The 16,995-nt window shown below is 30.2% G+C and overlaps 1 protein-coding gene across 1 annotated transcript; it reads left to right on the top strand.

Moving 5' to 3' along the window:
• The first annotated feature begins 1,242 nt into the window (after positions 1-1,242).
• Positions 1,243-16,670, top strand: LOC123301439 (cytochrome P450 4C1-like). The gene is made up of 9 exons (XM_044884178.1): positions 1,243-1,264; positions 4,234-4,434; positions 8,567-8,755; positions 8,821-8,878; positions 9,760-9,886; positions 12,805-12,987; positions 14,579-14,819; positions 16,196-16,375; positions 16,438-16,670. The coding sequence occupies exons 1-9, from the start codon at positions 1,243-1,245 to the stop codon at positions 16,608-16,610; spliced, it is 1,374 nt and encodes a 457-aa protein (XP_044740113.1). The 3' UTR covers positions 16,611-16,670.
• Positions 16,671-16,995: the final 325 nt, after the last annotated feature.

The raw sequence follows: 16,995 nt of genomic DNA, 5'->3' as shown, positions 1-16,995 counted from the left end.
AATCATCTATTTTAACTTTTGACCTTTAAATAAATGCATCGCGATTTAACAGCGGACTAATGCAAAAATTTTTGATTATTACGAGGTCGTCCGAAGGGTATGATGAACCTTAAGACTACCTACGCCCCTGCATCGTATTATCATATTCAGTAGTAGGGTATATTAGGGGAATTGTATATTGTTGGATGGGAATAATTGAAATTATGTGATTACAAGTTTTTCCGCATTGAAAGCAAAAAACGGCTATTGTCTCGATTAGGGTACGAAAATGATTGATATAAATTTCTTGAGTTAGTTTCTCCTTAGTACGTATATTTATTTACTATTTTACTTGGCAAGTTTTTTTGTTTTGATTTGTCGGATTAATACACCGAAAACCTGTCAAGTAAAATATTAAATAAATACGTATTAATAATTAGAAGCTCGCAAAATTTAAATCAATTATTTGCGTACTTTAGAAAAAAAAATTAGCCTTTATTAAGTAACTTTTTTACTTGAACCTTTAAAATAATTTATAAATTTAAATTTTGATATTTAATAAAAGTTGTAAAAAATTCCTACGTTTCATCATTTAAGGAGGGCAGAATATATGTGGTACAATTAAATTTAGTTTTGTAAAAAATCTTTTAGCTGGTATTTAAAACACGATCTACGATTGATATAAAATTTCAACAGAAATGAGTAACTTGTTAATCTTGTTCTAAAAGAGATACAACCCGTATATTGATATTTTAGATATGTATACTTTACATAATTGCAGAGTATTGTGTAATTTTTTTAGTTATGTCAACAATTTTTTTCAAGAAAAGATCTCAAAGAAAAAAACATTTTGTTTGTAAATCAAATAGGTAGGTGCTATAAACTAAAGAAATAGCCGAATAGTCTGGTTTTTATAATAATTCCTTTAAAAAATATCAAAGATAATTAATTTTCAACGAAGAATCTAACAGTGCCTTTAATTTTGATTTTTTTATGTTACATATTCAAGGTAACTTGAAAATAAACTTTTTTTCTATGGGCCAGTGTTTCCAAATAATTCAGGCAAAAACATTTTTTTGCCTGTTTTGTGTAAGTTTTTAAAAACTAACACAGAGTTATAAAAAATAATAAAGTAATTATTTTTCAGCAATTTTAAGTATTTTTAATAATACTTTCACGATTTTCGTTTAAAATTAACTTTTTTTTAACACCAGAAATCTGAATTCGTTATAAAAAAGAGGGTTTTCATTCAAGATTTTAAAGATGACTCCTGCACCGACTCGGGGTAATTTCAATAGATATATTCAAGTGCCTTTCTAGAGTTCCTTAACTATTTCCATACTTTTTGCAAGCCTTGTATAATGGTGTGCAAATTTGACTCATGTAATGGCGCTCTTCTATTTTTGTTAAATTTTGCCTCTACCATTTTTTAAGAAATATCAACAATATAAAAAGATAGTCTACCATCAAAATGTGTCTAATTTTGTTAGATTGGTTGAATGTTAATCTATATAATAAAACATGTTTTTAAGATATATAGAAAGTAACATTGTGCAGATCTTGTTAACCTCAGTGTTTGTTTTAATTGTTTATAAGTTTTCAAATTATATTCGTATATTTTATTATGTATCAAAATTACCTGGTCCACCAGCTTATCCAATTATTGGCAATGCATTGCATTTTATTGGAAAAAATAAAGGTAACATTTCTACAATATTTTAGTAGTAAATTTTAGAAATTAGTGGGTAAACTATACCGGGTCATTTTTAAATGATAATAAAGTGTTTGGTTTTTTTTTTTTTTTAAATTTAGCCAAATATAAAATATTTAGGAATATTTTTATAGATTATCATTCTGTGTCCAAAAAAGCAACGTTTGTTTAGAAAAGCTTTTTCCCTGGACCTCAATTTTCGCCATCTCAATGATAAATTGTTGCTATGAGTTAATAACATGCAACACGAAACTCTTTATCTAAAGAGTAGCCTAATTAAGTATTTTAACAAAGCTCGAGGTAATTTTTCATTCTAATGTTTACCAGCTAAATACAAAGCTAGATATTTCTATTCAGTAATTGCACGTAGATGTAGGCCTAAAGTGAATTTGCTCTCAATTCGATACGCAATTGTATTAATCGTTAATTTGTGAAAGTTCCTAATTATAATTCGGAATACTTTTTTAGCGAAACAACCATTAACTAAATATTAATATATAGTTTTTATTTAAAACTTTGGTAACACATTATATCACTTCGATGCAATGTGTATCGTTCTCAAAACAATGTGAATGAATTACAGAAGACGATAGAAGTACAGGATACTATATGAGTCAACTTTCACTCATTTCATATCCAATTAATTGTAATAATTAAGTAATATAATTTCGTAATTTTGACATACATGTTATTTACATATTGATTTTTTAATGATTGCCAAATTTGTATCAAAGAATACGATTTCGAATTTCTTAATTCAATTTTGTTTGTTTTAGTCTAAGAGACGATATAAGGTCGATCTTCACCAATCTGATAACCAGATGAAACATATTTTTTATGAAATTTTCTTGATTGATAAACACGCCTATGATAACTTGTCCTTCGAAAAGTGTTTAGGGTTATTTTTAATTAAATTAATTTAGTAGTAATATTTTGTTAACTGTTTTTTTTTTAAGTTAAGCTTATACTATTACTTTCTTAAATAAATTATCGTTCTTCTGATATATATTTCGATTGGTTAACAGATCGTTGTAGCTTTGTTCATGCCATGTGAATAAAAAAGCAATATATGTAACTACATTAATCTCTTAACTAATCGAAAATAATATCAGAAAAAAGATAATTTAGGTAATTACGAATATTTTAAATATAATTCACGTTAATAAACTATTTATTATTATAAATAAGCTCGAAAGAAAAATTGTTCATATGATTCAAAATGTTGTATAGTTTTTTATTTCAATGGACTGTAAAACATTTCTTTCTAAACCTTTGAGCACCGTATGCAATACTTCGATATCCGAATTAGGTATGTGGTAATGTTATCATTAGGTGGCTTGAAACCGCTGAAGTTTTCCCTTCTTGTTTACTTCCCAGAGGAAGTTTCTATAATGGGGCTGATTTTAAAAATCTCCAGTTTTACATATTCCCGCGGTTTCAAGGCCTTAATATCCGAATCAAAGCTTTTCGATGTGATGTCTGTGTGTGTATGTGTATACGTATGTGCGTGTGTTCTTTCGGATTCTTCCGCCTCGATTATCTCGCGCAACAATTAAGACATTAACACATGGGCTTATTTGACGCGTAATCGCGTATTTAAGAACTCAAAGAGTTTTCAGCAGAACTCGATAAACAGAATGTGAAAAGTAGATGAAACTCATCATTTATCTATAGAGATAATGATCGTACCAGCATTAGCTGCAAAACATGTTCGGAACATGATCTATAAATGTTCACAGGAACTTTTTATAATTTTTATTATACTGGGAAGTATTTCGTATGGAACAAGAGGGTCGCACTAGACTCCATTTTCGGTTGTTCGTCTGAATATCTGTCATGTCCGTCTATCTGCCAACATGATAATTCAAAAACGAAAAGAGATATCAAGCTGAAATTTTTATAGCATGCTTAGGTCGTAAAAAGATACTGGGTCTGTAGGATCCATGTTGTAACACGTTAGAGATAGAACAATAGTTTAAATGTACAAAATGTTTCTTATAAAATTAAACAACTTTTGTTTGAAACATTTTTTTTCTTTACTAACATAACGCAAAACAAGTGAAATTTACAAAATTTAAAACCCATATCAATTTTTTGGGTACGGAATCCTAAATTCTCTTTTGAAACTGAGCTAAAAACACTCTCCGTTAAATTACCTCTCAAACGAAACAAAATAATCATAATAGGTTCATCCGTTTAGGCGCTACGATGTCACAGACAGACATACACACTTATAACAGACACAAACTTGTACCACCCCTTTTATTTAGTTCGAAGGTTAAAAACAAACAATTGTGTAATCACTGTCTATATATAGTATTTCTACAATTAACTCAGTCCATTGTTTGTTTTCACTGGTTTTAATTCCATTTTTGTAATTATAAGATTATATAATTGTTGGAATAAATACAGCTGACAGTTAATTCGTTCACAAGATTGGACCTTAAACCACATAAATGAATCTTCTTTAATTTTTTTTAAGTTATTGTCTTTGGATACACGCAATTCTCTAAAAATAAACATGAATTTATTTCTAATTCTAGATTCATCACAGAAATTTTTAAAAATATTTGAAGATTATAATTCATTTTTCCGTTTATGGATCGGTTTAATACCTGGAGTTTGTATCAGCAATCCTGATTTCATTCAGAAACTGTTAACTAATAAAAATGGATTAGAAAAATCTTTCTTAATGAAGTATTTTGGTAAAGAAGCAATGGGAGATTCAATAATTCTCTCGGATGGTATGAACTATAAAACCTTAATACATATTATTTATTACATATAGGCAGTTTGTGAATGGCTTCACTATATTTTAAGGATATGAAATTGGAGATGATCTAAATATTCAAGAAAACCAATATCTTACAATTAACCGATTTTTACACAACACATTTAACCCATTTTCACAGAACACATTTAACGTAAGGACGCTCGATGCGTAACGCTTGAAGCGATATTTCGCCTGTAGGACACATACAGTTAGAAAGCGCTATACTAGGATAATAATCTATATCTATAAAATGCTTTGTCCTGCACATTGCACAGCCTAAACCGCTGATCGTAGAGGCCTGAAGCTTGGAGAGTGCGTTCTTTGTATGACTTAGGTATCCGATAAGAACGGATTTTCCAAAATGCACCCTCTAAGGGGGTAAAAAGGGGATGCCAATTTTGTATATGGAAAAGCCATGTTAATATTGATCAACGTATGCATGTTCGTCATGTTACTATAGTTTTTTTAATGTTCATGTGGTTTATAGTATTTAACAATGGATTTTAATTTTTGTTCTCACAAGCGGTATGTGGGGAATACTTAATTATAAAGTGAAAGTCTGAAACTAAATTTTATCGTTGTACGAAATATTTGAGACAATGATGATGATACTACTGTAAACTTAGAGTTTAATCGATATAAAAAGTCGAGAGGAAAAACCATTTAAGATAGAAATTTGAATTATTTTTAAACGAAAAATAGTATAATAGATTTATTTTGTAATAAAATACAATATCTTAGAAAAAATAGTTTAATCAGAACTACTAATAGAGTAACGTTTCTATAAAATATCTACTAAATTTATTATTTCCTCTCATGATGAACACTATGTTCCTATTCATATTTTAAGTATTTGAAATTGGTATACAATTTTTGTTCATAAAAATAAATACACACTAATCAAGAGAGGAAAATCAATCACTCCAATTTTTAATTCAGAGAGGAGAGAGGAATTCAGACTGTATAAGGTCGATCTGTTTAAGGTGAAAGTTTATATGAAACTATGTAATTTTGGTGGCGAAAAGAGTATGACAGTTTGTATAAAAATTCGTCATTTTTGAATTTACTACTTAACAAATTTTAAAAATTATTTAACCTATAATAAGTAATGGAATTGGATGAAACTCTGTGGATAGGGTAATTTTGATCCAAAAAGTATAAAATCAGGTTAATTGAATGATTGGTTGCAGAGTTTCTGAGATATCGCAATATTTGAATTGATTTTAGTCCGTATCTCAAAAACTATTCGACCAGTCGTCAAATGTACCTGATTTTTGTACTTTTTAGTTAAAAATTACCTCATATACTGTTGTTTTGGGAAACAAATTATTGTTTTGGAATTTGATGGAACTCAGTGGATGATGTAATTTTGACCCAAAAAGTGTAATAAGCAGGTTAATTTAATGATTGGGCCTATAGAAAGGTACAATATCAGCGAGAATCATGGGCAAAACTTCATTTTCAAAAAAGTTCGAGTTCACCACCAAAAAATTAAAATCCATAAAATTGTGAACAAAAGGGAGGATAAGTGAGGGCTATAACGTGATAGTCTTTGTTTTTAAAGGAGAAATTGTCCAGAAAAGCGGGCGGGTATTTGCTAGTATAACATAAAACGTTATTTAAAAGGAGTGTTTTGTCAGTCATATTTAAAAATATGCAAGGCTATCTAAGATACGATAAACTCGTTTTTTAGGTATTTAATAAATCTCAAAGCGGTATTTTAGGTGTTAAAGATAACCTTTAGCTTGTGAACGCTATGCACGGATAATACAACTAAGGTGAAGCGTTACTTAAAAGTGCGTTATCTAAGAAATGTATTGAGCTATATTTTACTGAGCACGTAGCGGGCTATTTCGATATCTAGTGTAACTGGAAGCTTTATTGAAGGGCACACTGGGAAAACTTCTTTGACTGTAGTACTCATACGGTTAGTGAGCTTTAAGCTAGAATAAAATAGAGCACTATGTAGCGATGAAAGAGCCCGATGGGAGCTTTTATGGCGCACTAAGTGCGTTATGTAGGTATGATACATTACGCGAAGCGGTACTAAAAAGCGAGTACAGCGAAGCTTTTCATCTGAAGGACACATACGGCCAGCGAGCCTTATATAAGAATAATTCAAGCGTCACTTAAAAACGCGTAAAATGTAGTAAGCATAATTGAGGTGTAATCAGCTTAATTTTATAACGCACGATATTTGGGTATCTGATATAACACGAAGATTTTATGCTTGTAGGATACATAATTTTAGTGGGCGTTATGCTTGGATTATACAACTAACACGAAACATTGTTGTATTAACGTAATCTTACATGCTTAATAGCCATCATTTTATGGCGTACGCAGCGCGCTATTCAGTTATTAGATATAATGTGATGCGTTATTAAAAAGCACTCTGATCCACCTTATTTGCCTGTCGGATACATAATGTTTGTGAACTTTTTGTTAGGATACGTTATTGAAAAGCGCGCTTGGCGTGATTTTTCAACTATATTAAAACACGTACTACCGGGCTATTTGAGACGTAATATGATCACTCTTTTATGGCACACGTACTATGTAAGCATTAGATATAACGAGAAACGATACTGAATGCATTCACTGCGCGCTTTTCAAGTACATTACTCATACAGCTAGTATACTCAATGCAAGCTCTATACAACCAACGCAAAGTTTAAACAGTTAAAACTGCGCTCTCTTATCACGATGTGCTATGTGCTGTATCTGTAGGACATATGCCGTTAGAAAAAGTTATGCTAGGCTAATATAATGCATATTTTACAAGCGTAATGACCATTATGTTAAGATGCACGCAGCGTTCTATGAAGGTATCTATATATATTAAACGATACATTATTAAAAGGGGCACTGGACACCCGCTTTTGGTAGGACAAAGACACTTTGGTAATTATAACGCGAACCGATCATGAACAGTGGGTCCAGCTGTAGGACTGTTTATCTATGTATACTTATACCATGTAACGCTTAAAAAAAATTAAAGCTACGAACAAAATTTTGGTAAAGGTGTTCATAAAATCCCCAAAATATTTCACGTCCGGTTGTCCGCCCGTCTATCCGTCCGTCAACACGATAACTCAAAAATGAAAAGAGATACAAAGTGAAAAATTTTTAGCGTACTCAGAAAGTTAAAAGTCCGATTAAGAGTCTTGGGTCCGTGGGATCTGCAGTTAATAACAGAACGCCCTGTATATGTATATACAAAAATGGCTTGTGTTGGAGCTATTACAATATATATATATATATATATATATATATATATATATATATATATATATATATATATATATATATATATATATTGTTGTTTTTATTATAAAATTAATTGAAAAAAATTAACATGTTATTTATTATTTAGTTTATTGAGTATGTAAAGACAGCCCATTTTCTAATGTAATAACATACTTCCAGCCTATAGTTAAGTGAAGTGTAGTGACAAATAAATATTATTATTACAAGTGAGACAAGTAAATAATTAAATTCGAAAAATAAAGATGACAATTGCTAATGTATTGGATTTTTATTGTCCAATAAAATTTTATAGTTTTTAAAATAAGATAGTCTATGCCTGCCAGGTTTACATACATTGTGAATGGTTAAATTTTTTGATTACTGTCATTTTGTTTTTGATTTGTACTATAGCCATATCTCGCTTATTAGGGCTCATCTGATTACGTGTGCTCATAATACGGACGGAATTCGTAATAAAATTGAATTGTATTTTTGTAAATAAAGCTTAACTGCTAAAAACGCAAAAATTACCCTTTTTCTAATCTTGATCAAGTGTTCCTTCAAAAACAATTTAAAATTTGTGCGGGTATGCAAAGAAATGTTGTTATTTTTCAAAAAAACAATTGATATTTCGTTCATAACAACCAAAATGAAATTAAAATGAACTTTTCCATAAAATGATTTGAGTGGAACCATCAAAGTGTAATCTTGTCATTTGAAATTTTTTAACGCCAAAATTATTAGCGTTATTTAAATTTGCAACTATCTAATTATTTTTTGGAGATTATAACGTCTATTTATTTACTGATAATGTTATGGTATTATTAATTAATATAAATATGAATACATTTTAGTGGTGAAATGGAAACATAATCGGGGAATCGTAGCACGTGGATTCACTCCATTAATTTTAAAATCCTACTTTAAAATATTTGTTGAAAAAAGTTTGATGTTGGTTGAAAAATTAGATGAAAAATTAAATGATGGTGAATCGTTTGATATATATGAGTATTTATCAAAAACTACTTTAGAAGCAGTTTGTGGTAAAAATGTTAAATAAAATTTTTTTCATTCAAGCAGTACATTCTCTAAATTTCTTTCTTTGTAGGATCAACTATGGGTGTTAATATTGACATTCCAAACTCGTATTGTTCTGCCCTCGAAAGGTAAAAATTAATGCATCTTATTTATAGTCTGCACAGTGAGGGAAAATTGTACACTTTTTTTTCCAATCTTACTCCCGACTTCTCAGAAGTTTAACAATACGGACCTAGGACGGGTCCGAGGCAGCTCCCACATATTAAATGACTTACTTGTAATTCAGAAATGCATTGGAATGCGTGGTTAGTTAGGCAATTAGTCTGTAATTAAATAAAACATAAAGAATCTCTAGGTATGTACAGAAATGCGCGGGGTTATTCAAAACGCTTGAAAAAATAATAGGATATAATTCTGATGTCGAATTGGCCATATTACTCATAATATGTAAAAATAGAATTGATACCATGACAAAATTTGAAAGTGAAATTCAAATTGATGAAAAAACGAAGAAGTTATTAGCAATCGAAGATTGCATTCAAAGGTTATCCATCTCCTTTTAGCAAAACAAAGTTTTATATGTTATCTCTATGGCGATACCTACGTTTGACGTCACTAGTGGTTCAAACCAACTTCACTGTTATATTCGTGAAGTGAGAATTAAGCCCGATTCCCTATTTTTAGTCAAATATAATTTTAGCAAAATTTAAGAACAAAATTTATGCGTTTTGTCAATAACTGTAGGATATTTACAAGAATATAGATTGCAGCAATGATGCATGTTGCTGCTTGAGATTAATTAATACCATCCTTGTTTGCATTTTTTATTTTGTAATTGTTGAGCAGTTCTGGCAGGCCGTAAAATACTTTATGATACTATATTTTTTTGATCTAAGCTTTTTTTACATCTCTACATTACACAGTTTATTAGCCGGTATTAATTTCCTCACTTTTTATAAAATATTTAGGCCATCATAAAATATTATTTTAACACACATATTTTTTTTAGTGCTTTCCATTTAGGCATGCATAGAATCTATCATTTCTGGGAAATTCCAAACTGTACGTACCGTTGGACTGATAATTATAAGAAATTCAATGAAAGCATCAAAACCGTAAGGGAATTCACTCATAATGTACGTAAAAAAAATCTGTCAATTTTTAATATTTAACGTACAATTAACTGTGCGCCACGAATTTGGAACACAAAACAGGCGAACATGTTGTACCTCGAATAAAAATATAAGGTAAATGTACCATATTACGGGATGTTTAGGCATAATGCACTTTTAAGCTGATTATTGAAATAAATATAAATATTTCCACTATAAAAATTTGTTTGTCGTATAAAATGATTTATTGAGAATTAGTTTTGATCATTTTTTCACCCCAAAGTCTTTAATTTATAGTATTAAACGTTAATTTTCTGGATTTCGAATTTGTCTCTAATTCCGTGATAAAATTTGACTTTGAACCTGATTCCGGAAATGAAAGTATAGAATTCCGGTATACACACTTAATATAGGTAAATTAAAAAATTGTTCTGTTTAATGTAATTAAGATTATTGAGTATTATCATATAAAATTTGATTGAAAAATAAAAATTTAAAATTTTTAATTAATTTAAAAAAAATCATAACATATTGCGGAATACTAATGCCAATAAATCAGTGGTATTATAAATATTATCGTTATTAAATTAATGAAGTTAATAGAATTGTTATTTTTTTAAATTCTTTTAATACTAGTAAAATAAAAATAAAATAAAGTTTCAATTTTCTCCTTGAGAATGTGATACTCCCGGAATTGTATACATAAGTAAAAACTCTGCTCATTATTCCGGGAGTTAAAAACACATTATATCATAAAAAGCAAGTAATTAAGCATAAATTAGCCAAATTTAAAAAAAAAAAAACATTTCCCGAAAAAACACAAAAATCTACGGTATCTACTGCTTCAATCAGTATAAAATATTTTAATAATTATAACACCAATTTAAAATGAGAATGAAAAATAATTACTTCTCATTTTCCCCAATTACGGTAGACTCCCGTAATATGGTTCACTATCACTGATTTAAGAACTTAATTCCGGGAATCAGAATTTAAAGAAAATAATTAATTAAAATAATTTGAAAAAGCTTTAAAACGATTTACTTATTCAGTCTAATCAATATTTTTACATATTCAAAAATGATAAACTTACCAGTAAACTAAAAAAAATTAACAATCTAACACTGTCATCTTACGTTTACAAACAACATATTTGTTATAAAACCAGATGTTAACCGATCGATCACTTTTTCGATCAATATGAGTATTTAAGTGTGATTTGATTTGTCCAAAAGTCGATTTCTTTGTTCATATTTTAGTGCTAGAGGATCTGTTATTTTTTAAAATTAAAAATTTATTTAGTGTTTCTTATTTTTTGATCAAAATAAAAGAATTCCGAAATAACGTACTAACCCGTAATAATGTACATTTACCTTACATTTATTTAAGAAATGGTCTCTGTTTATAGTACTATTGTTTCACAACACCATGTATTTTTAAGGGCTTTAAATATTAACAACAATCGATAAAAACGTGTGAACCATGGTGCATGATATGTAAGTCACGGTACAAGATCATGATGTATCATGGTTCACACCCTTATGTACCTAAAATCACCCCTGCAGATTTATGGAACGTAAATGATTAAACTATTCAAAGCTCTAAACGTTTGTATCACACACATCCACTTTTCTGTGCTTCCAGTATTACCGTCAACTGTAATCTGTAATTGTAGCTCGTATATAATTTTTTCCCACTTATCCCTTGCTTACTTGTACTTAAACTATAAAAAACAAGAATAAAATCAGCCTACTTGTATTCTGATAAAATACTGTAACTAATATATATCAATAAAAGCAATATCCACTAATAACAATAAGCAGTATCTTAATGTATTGAAATTCGGAGTATTTAACGTTAAATAACTGAAAATTTTGACTCTTTTGAAAAAAGTATATATTTCATTCTTTTCAAAGTACTATAAAAATGTATATATATTTCAAAGTACTATAAAAAACCTTGAAAATGAAAAACTTTCAAATCATTTGCACGAAAATTGACGGAGTTATAATGAAAAGAAAGTTTCTCGTACCTTTTTTTATGTTTTATTCAGCACAAAAACTGAATTTATCACTCCGTTTCGTGCAAATGACTTGAATTTTTTTTCATTTTCAAGTTTTTCTGTAGAACTTTAGAAGTTGTATTGTATTACTCCGAATTTCTTGCTTAAATGACATTTTTTGCTTCAATTTTATCGCCCTCTTGACTTCCGTTGCCATTTTCAACCTCTTAGAAGGGCTGGTTACCACTCCCTGAACAAAAGCACCACTATATTACTTTTGATCTAGAGGATGAACAAAGCTGAATCCCAAATTTTCACCAAAATCGGTGCTGTGAATATATGTATAGTTTTACCTTTCTTGTACATCTAGAAGTGCGTTAAACGTACTACATGACAACACTCCTACTACAAAAAATGAATTCACTTATAAAATAATACATGCAGCCGTTCAAACTTTAGTGTTAGTATGCAATACATAAACTGACCGAAATTATCTCAGGTGGGTTGATTTGGTAAAAAGACAAGCGATCAAGTTTCAATCTGGATGAATCATTAACCTCAAAAAGGGTTAAGGTTCCCAGCAAACATACAAGCCATATATATTTCTGAAATGGCTAACTTGCACATCATCGTGTTTACTTTTTTTTAAGGTTATGCGACTATCAGGTAATCAAAAGTATTGGAAAAAACAGATTTTAAAAAATTATACAATTTTATACTACAGAGTTCACTTGAAAAGAAAAGAATGAAACTATTGTGTCAAAGAATTCTGAAACACTAAATATTTTTACTTATTGTTGTTGTTCACATTTAATCATGCACACAATATTGGTAGGGCGCTTGACTTGAATCCAAGAAGTCCGTGTTCGAGTACTGGTTTGAGTGTATTTTTTTCAATTCTCTTTAATCATTAAATATTTATTTTTGAAACATTTTCTAGGTTTTTTTACAAAAGAAGAAATACTATAATTCCAAGAATAATGAAAATGTTAATGAAATTAAAAGTAATTTAAAAAATGAATTTAAAAAACCATTACTGGAATATTTGATTGATTTTGCAGCCGTAAATTCAGATTTCACAGAAGAAGATATAGAAATAGAAGCAAATCTTGCGATAATGGCGGTAAGTTCTTCAATAAACTGTTTCTTTAGAATATTTGTTCTAAATGATTATACACAGTTTCTAGTTCGTGTAAAGAAATTTATTACTGTGATACTTGAAATGGCCGCAGTACACATCTAGTTAATTATGCTTACGTACAATTTCCCGAAAACAATGTAGATTTTTCAATAGTGTATATAGTTTTAAAACAGAATAAAATTCTTTAGTGTAAATCATTTTATTCTAGGATACTCATTTTATTTTTGTAAGGAAATTCGTGAACTCTAACCGTATAGCGCGTAGTAAATAAGCTCCTGAGTCGATGTGGAGCATTGTCTCTTATAGGGCATATATATGGAAAATCGACCATTTCAAGATAGAGGAGGGTGTAGATATCTGGGGGGAAAAGTGGACCCTAACCGCCTGGAAGCAACGGTAAGTCAAAACATCCATTTTTTATAAACCGGGAAAAATAGTGTAGAGCAAAACTATTTGGCGATATGGAAGGGGGTGGGGTTGAAGTAAACGGAAAAAAAGTGTATGCTAATCGAATAAACTCAAGTGCGATTTTCTGGTTACAGCATGTATTTTTATGAAAAATAGTTAGCAGGCATAGGAGACTGTAATTTTAAATCAACCCGCTAGCCAAATAATTTCTATAACGACCGCACACACGTAACACAATACTGGCAAATATTTTCCTCCTATCATCCCCTCCCCCAAATCACCCCAAATGGGGTAAAAATGTATCGTTTGTTAGTGGGCAAAGGGAAGAGGGAAACGTTTGCCAGTATTGTACTATGTTTGTGGGGTCTTAATGGAATTTTTTTGGCAAACAGCAGGAATTTTTTCAATTTTAACTTACTTAATTTTAAATCAGTTTTCGGGACTTCTTCCTCGCTTGATTTCAAATTACCGCCATACTGGCAGTCTGCAATGTCTGCGATTATTTTTCCATAAAAGTACATGTTGTAACAAGAAAACCGCACTTGAGTTTATCCGGTTACGATCCACTTTATTTCCAGATTACTGCAACCCCACCCCCCTCCGAAACCACTAAAAACTTTTGTCTGCCACTATTTTTGCCGGTTTAACAGAAATGTATGCTTTGACTTACCGTTGATTCTAGGCGGTTAAGGTCGACTTTTTTCTAAATATTTCCACACCCCCTTTATCTCGAAAATCGCCGCTCTGTCATTTTTTTGTCCTATAAGAGAAAATGTTCTACATGAATTCAGCAGCTTATTTACTACGCGCCAGATGGTTAGGGTTCGTGGATTTTTTTTGCTATATTCTAGAATATTTAAAATATCCCAATTTTAGTGGCCAATTGAATTTTTTTGCGTCACCCGTTTCTTAAAAACACTAACGATGTACGCTATCAGCTCTTGACATAGTTGGCTTTCAGATTACGCTTCAGTCCAGACAGTCTCGGCGCCTATATTTTCAACATCATTTTTTTAAGCAAATGATTAAAAATTACCTTTCCAATTAGGCTAATGCCTATCATGCCAATTAACATTATTTTTAATTGTTCAATTTCCTTTAAAAAAAGCAAACTTAACTACAAATACCTTTTCTAACATTTTGAATTGAATAATTTTTATCTTAGGGATATGAAACGTTATCAACCACTTTAAGTTATGTTATCTTAAATTTAGCTTTACATAAAGATATTCAAAATAAAGTATGCGAGGAGCTATTTGAAGTATTAGACAATGATTCAGACCGTACAATCGCTGTAGAGGATTTATCAAAATTAAAATACATGGAAATGGTTATAAAGGAGTCCATGAGACTGTATGCGCCTGTGCCATTGATATCCAGACAACTAACAGACGATATTAAATTTGGTACTTTGGGAATGCTTCAAAGATTACTTTACAAAGGCAATTTAAAAAAAACTGTCAATTGAGATGGTAACTGTTTATAGGGTAATTTATAAGATTGCTGACGTTGCTCATCATATGCTGAATAAAAAATAATTGTGAAATTCGAGTTATTCAATTTTCAAGTTGCGATGTTTAATGATATAAAAACCATATTCTTTACTATTATTGGAAGCTAAAGTATGTGATTCTATATAACAAAAACATTATACGCAGTATACCACAGGCAGAGGTTTCGATTCCCACCGTCACAACAAAACTAATCGAGAAGTCTCTCAAAATAGTTGAGGAGCTGAAATTATCAGCGAAAAGGTGATAAAACACACAATAGTATCACAATGGGTCCTATGACCTAAGTATTCCCTCCTGGACAACCAATATAACCGAACCTAGCCTAAGTCGTAGAGGCAATAAAAACAAGAAAGATTTCCAGTCAGAGAACATTTTAGTATATCAAAATGTCACTTTTTTTCAATAAGCTAATTCTGCGAGGCACAGAAAAAACGTGTTCAAAACCCTGTGCTCATCGACGCCTACACCGCGATATATATTGAGCAAGGTTAAACTGTTTAGCCGGTCTTCAAGCATTATCGATTTAAGATAAGTTTTGATGTCACATACTATTAGATCGCAAAAAATTTAATATCATTTGGAAACACATCTTCATAGCAAATATCGAGAGCTTCAAATGAATTTTAGACGTCCTAAGCGGCATGATTTTCGTCAAAATTTAACTTCTTCGACTCAGAAATCAGGAAAATGGTATGTTTCCAAAAGTTGAGTTTATTCAAAAGTCGATTCACTATATTGTGATCCGGATATAATCTTCAACTGAATTAGTCTGTACATTCGAGAGTTAAGTCTCTTTTGACACGAACCGAATAAGCCACAAACGGTAGTCTAACGTAAAGATTAACTTTCTGATTATGGCGATAAATTATAAACACTGCAACAAAAATTGAATGAACTACCTTCCAAACCACAAACTTTAATTTATTGCGTTTATAATTCCATTAAGAGTGAAGTTATTAGTGAAGTTTAGTTTGTTTAGCCATTAAGGGTGAAGTAAGTTCAGTCATAAAATTCTCGTCTCTTAAAAGATCCCCTTGAAATAACATTTGACATTTTTCTAGAGCAAATCGCTTTGATATCGTTAAATTTTGCAACTTCAACATCTAGTAATTCGAAAATGAGTCACTATTTTAATGATTTTTGAAGTCATAAAGAATTATCCGATCGATTGACACTTATTTTTACATTGTTTTTGTGCTATGTCTTTTGAAGCAGATGTTTCTATTTGTAAATTAATTTCTGTTAAATATACACAATTTTAATTTCAGGAGATTGGTTAATACCACAAGGAGTTTCATGTGTTGTTTCAATATTTTCATTACACCGCGATGGGAAAATTTGGAATAATCCATTAAAATTTGACCCAGATCGTTTTACACCGGAAAATTCAAAAACTCGACATCCATATGCACACATACCATTTAGTGCTGGTCCTAGAAATTGTCTTGGTAAGACAATTACTTTCAATGAAAATTATGAATAATGAGAGAAAATTCATATTTTTTTAAAGGTGATCGGTATGCCTGGATGCTTATGAAAGCCGTTCTAGCAACATTATTACGTCGCTATGAATTTCATACCGATTTAAAAGAAAATGCATTAGAATTTGAAATTGCGATTACGTTGAAGCTTATTGGTGGCCACCAAGTTCGAATTACATCTCGTAATCAGGACTGTTTTTAATTTTAATTAATTATGTGTACCTTTAATTTAATCACGAAATAAACCAACAAAATCAGTCAATTGCGTTATGGGTTGATTCATGGGACCTATTTAATTTAATTACAAGAAATTTTACTAACAACCAAAAAATGTTTCTTTTGAAACATAAACTTTTTAAACTTTAGTTTGAAAAATAAACTCTATAAATGCATTACAATTTCAGCCAACTCCAAGCTCAACACTAGCACACATAATGTTTATAACATGTATTTATTAATTTCTATGCATCATGCATTTTATAAAATTTAAGTTTGTTGTCTTGCTTGCTATGAGAAAAATCTTAATTTTTGAGAATTTATTGTGGATATTAAAGTAGCACGAGCGCCAAGGCAAGTTTAGACTTGAA

Source organism: Chrysoperla carnea, chromosome 5 (genome assembly GCF_905475395.1).
Source record: "Chrysoperla carnea chromosome 5, inChrCarn1.1, whole genome shotgun sequence".
NCBI lineage: Eukaryota > Metazoa > Arthropoda > Insecta > Neuroptera > Chrysopidae > Chrysoperla > Chrysoperla carnea.
The sequence above is the reverse complement of the archived record's forward strand: the minus strand, read 5'-3'. Positions and strand labels throughout refer to the sequence as shown.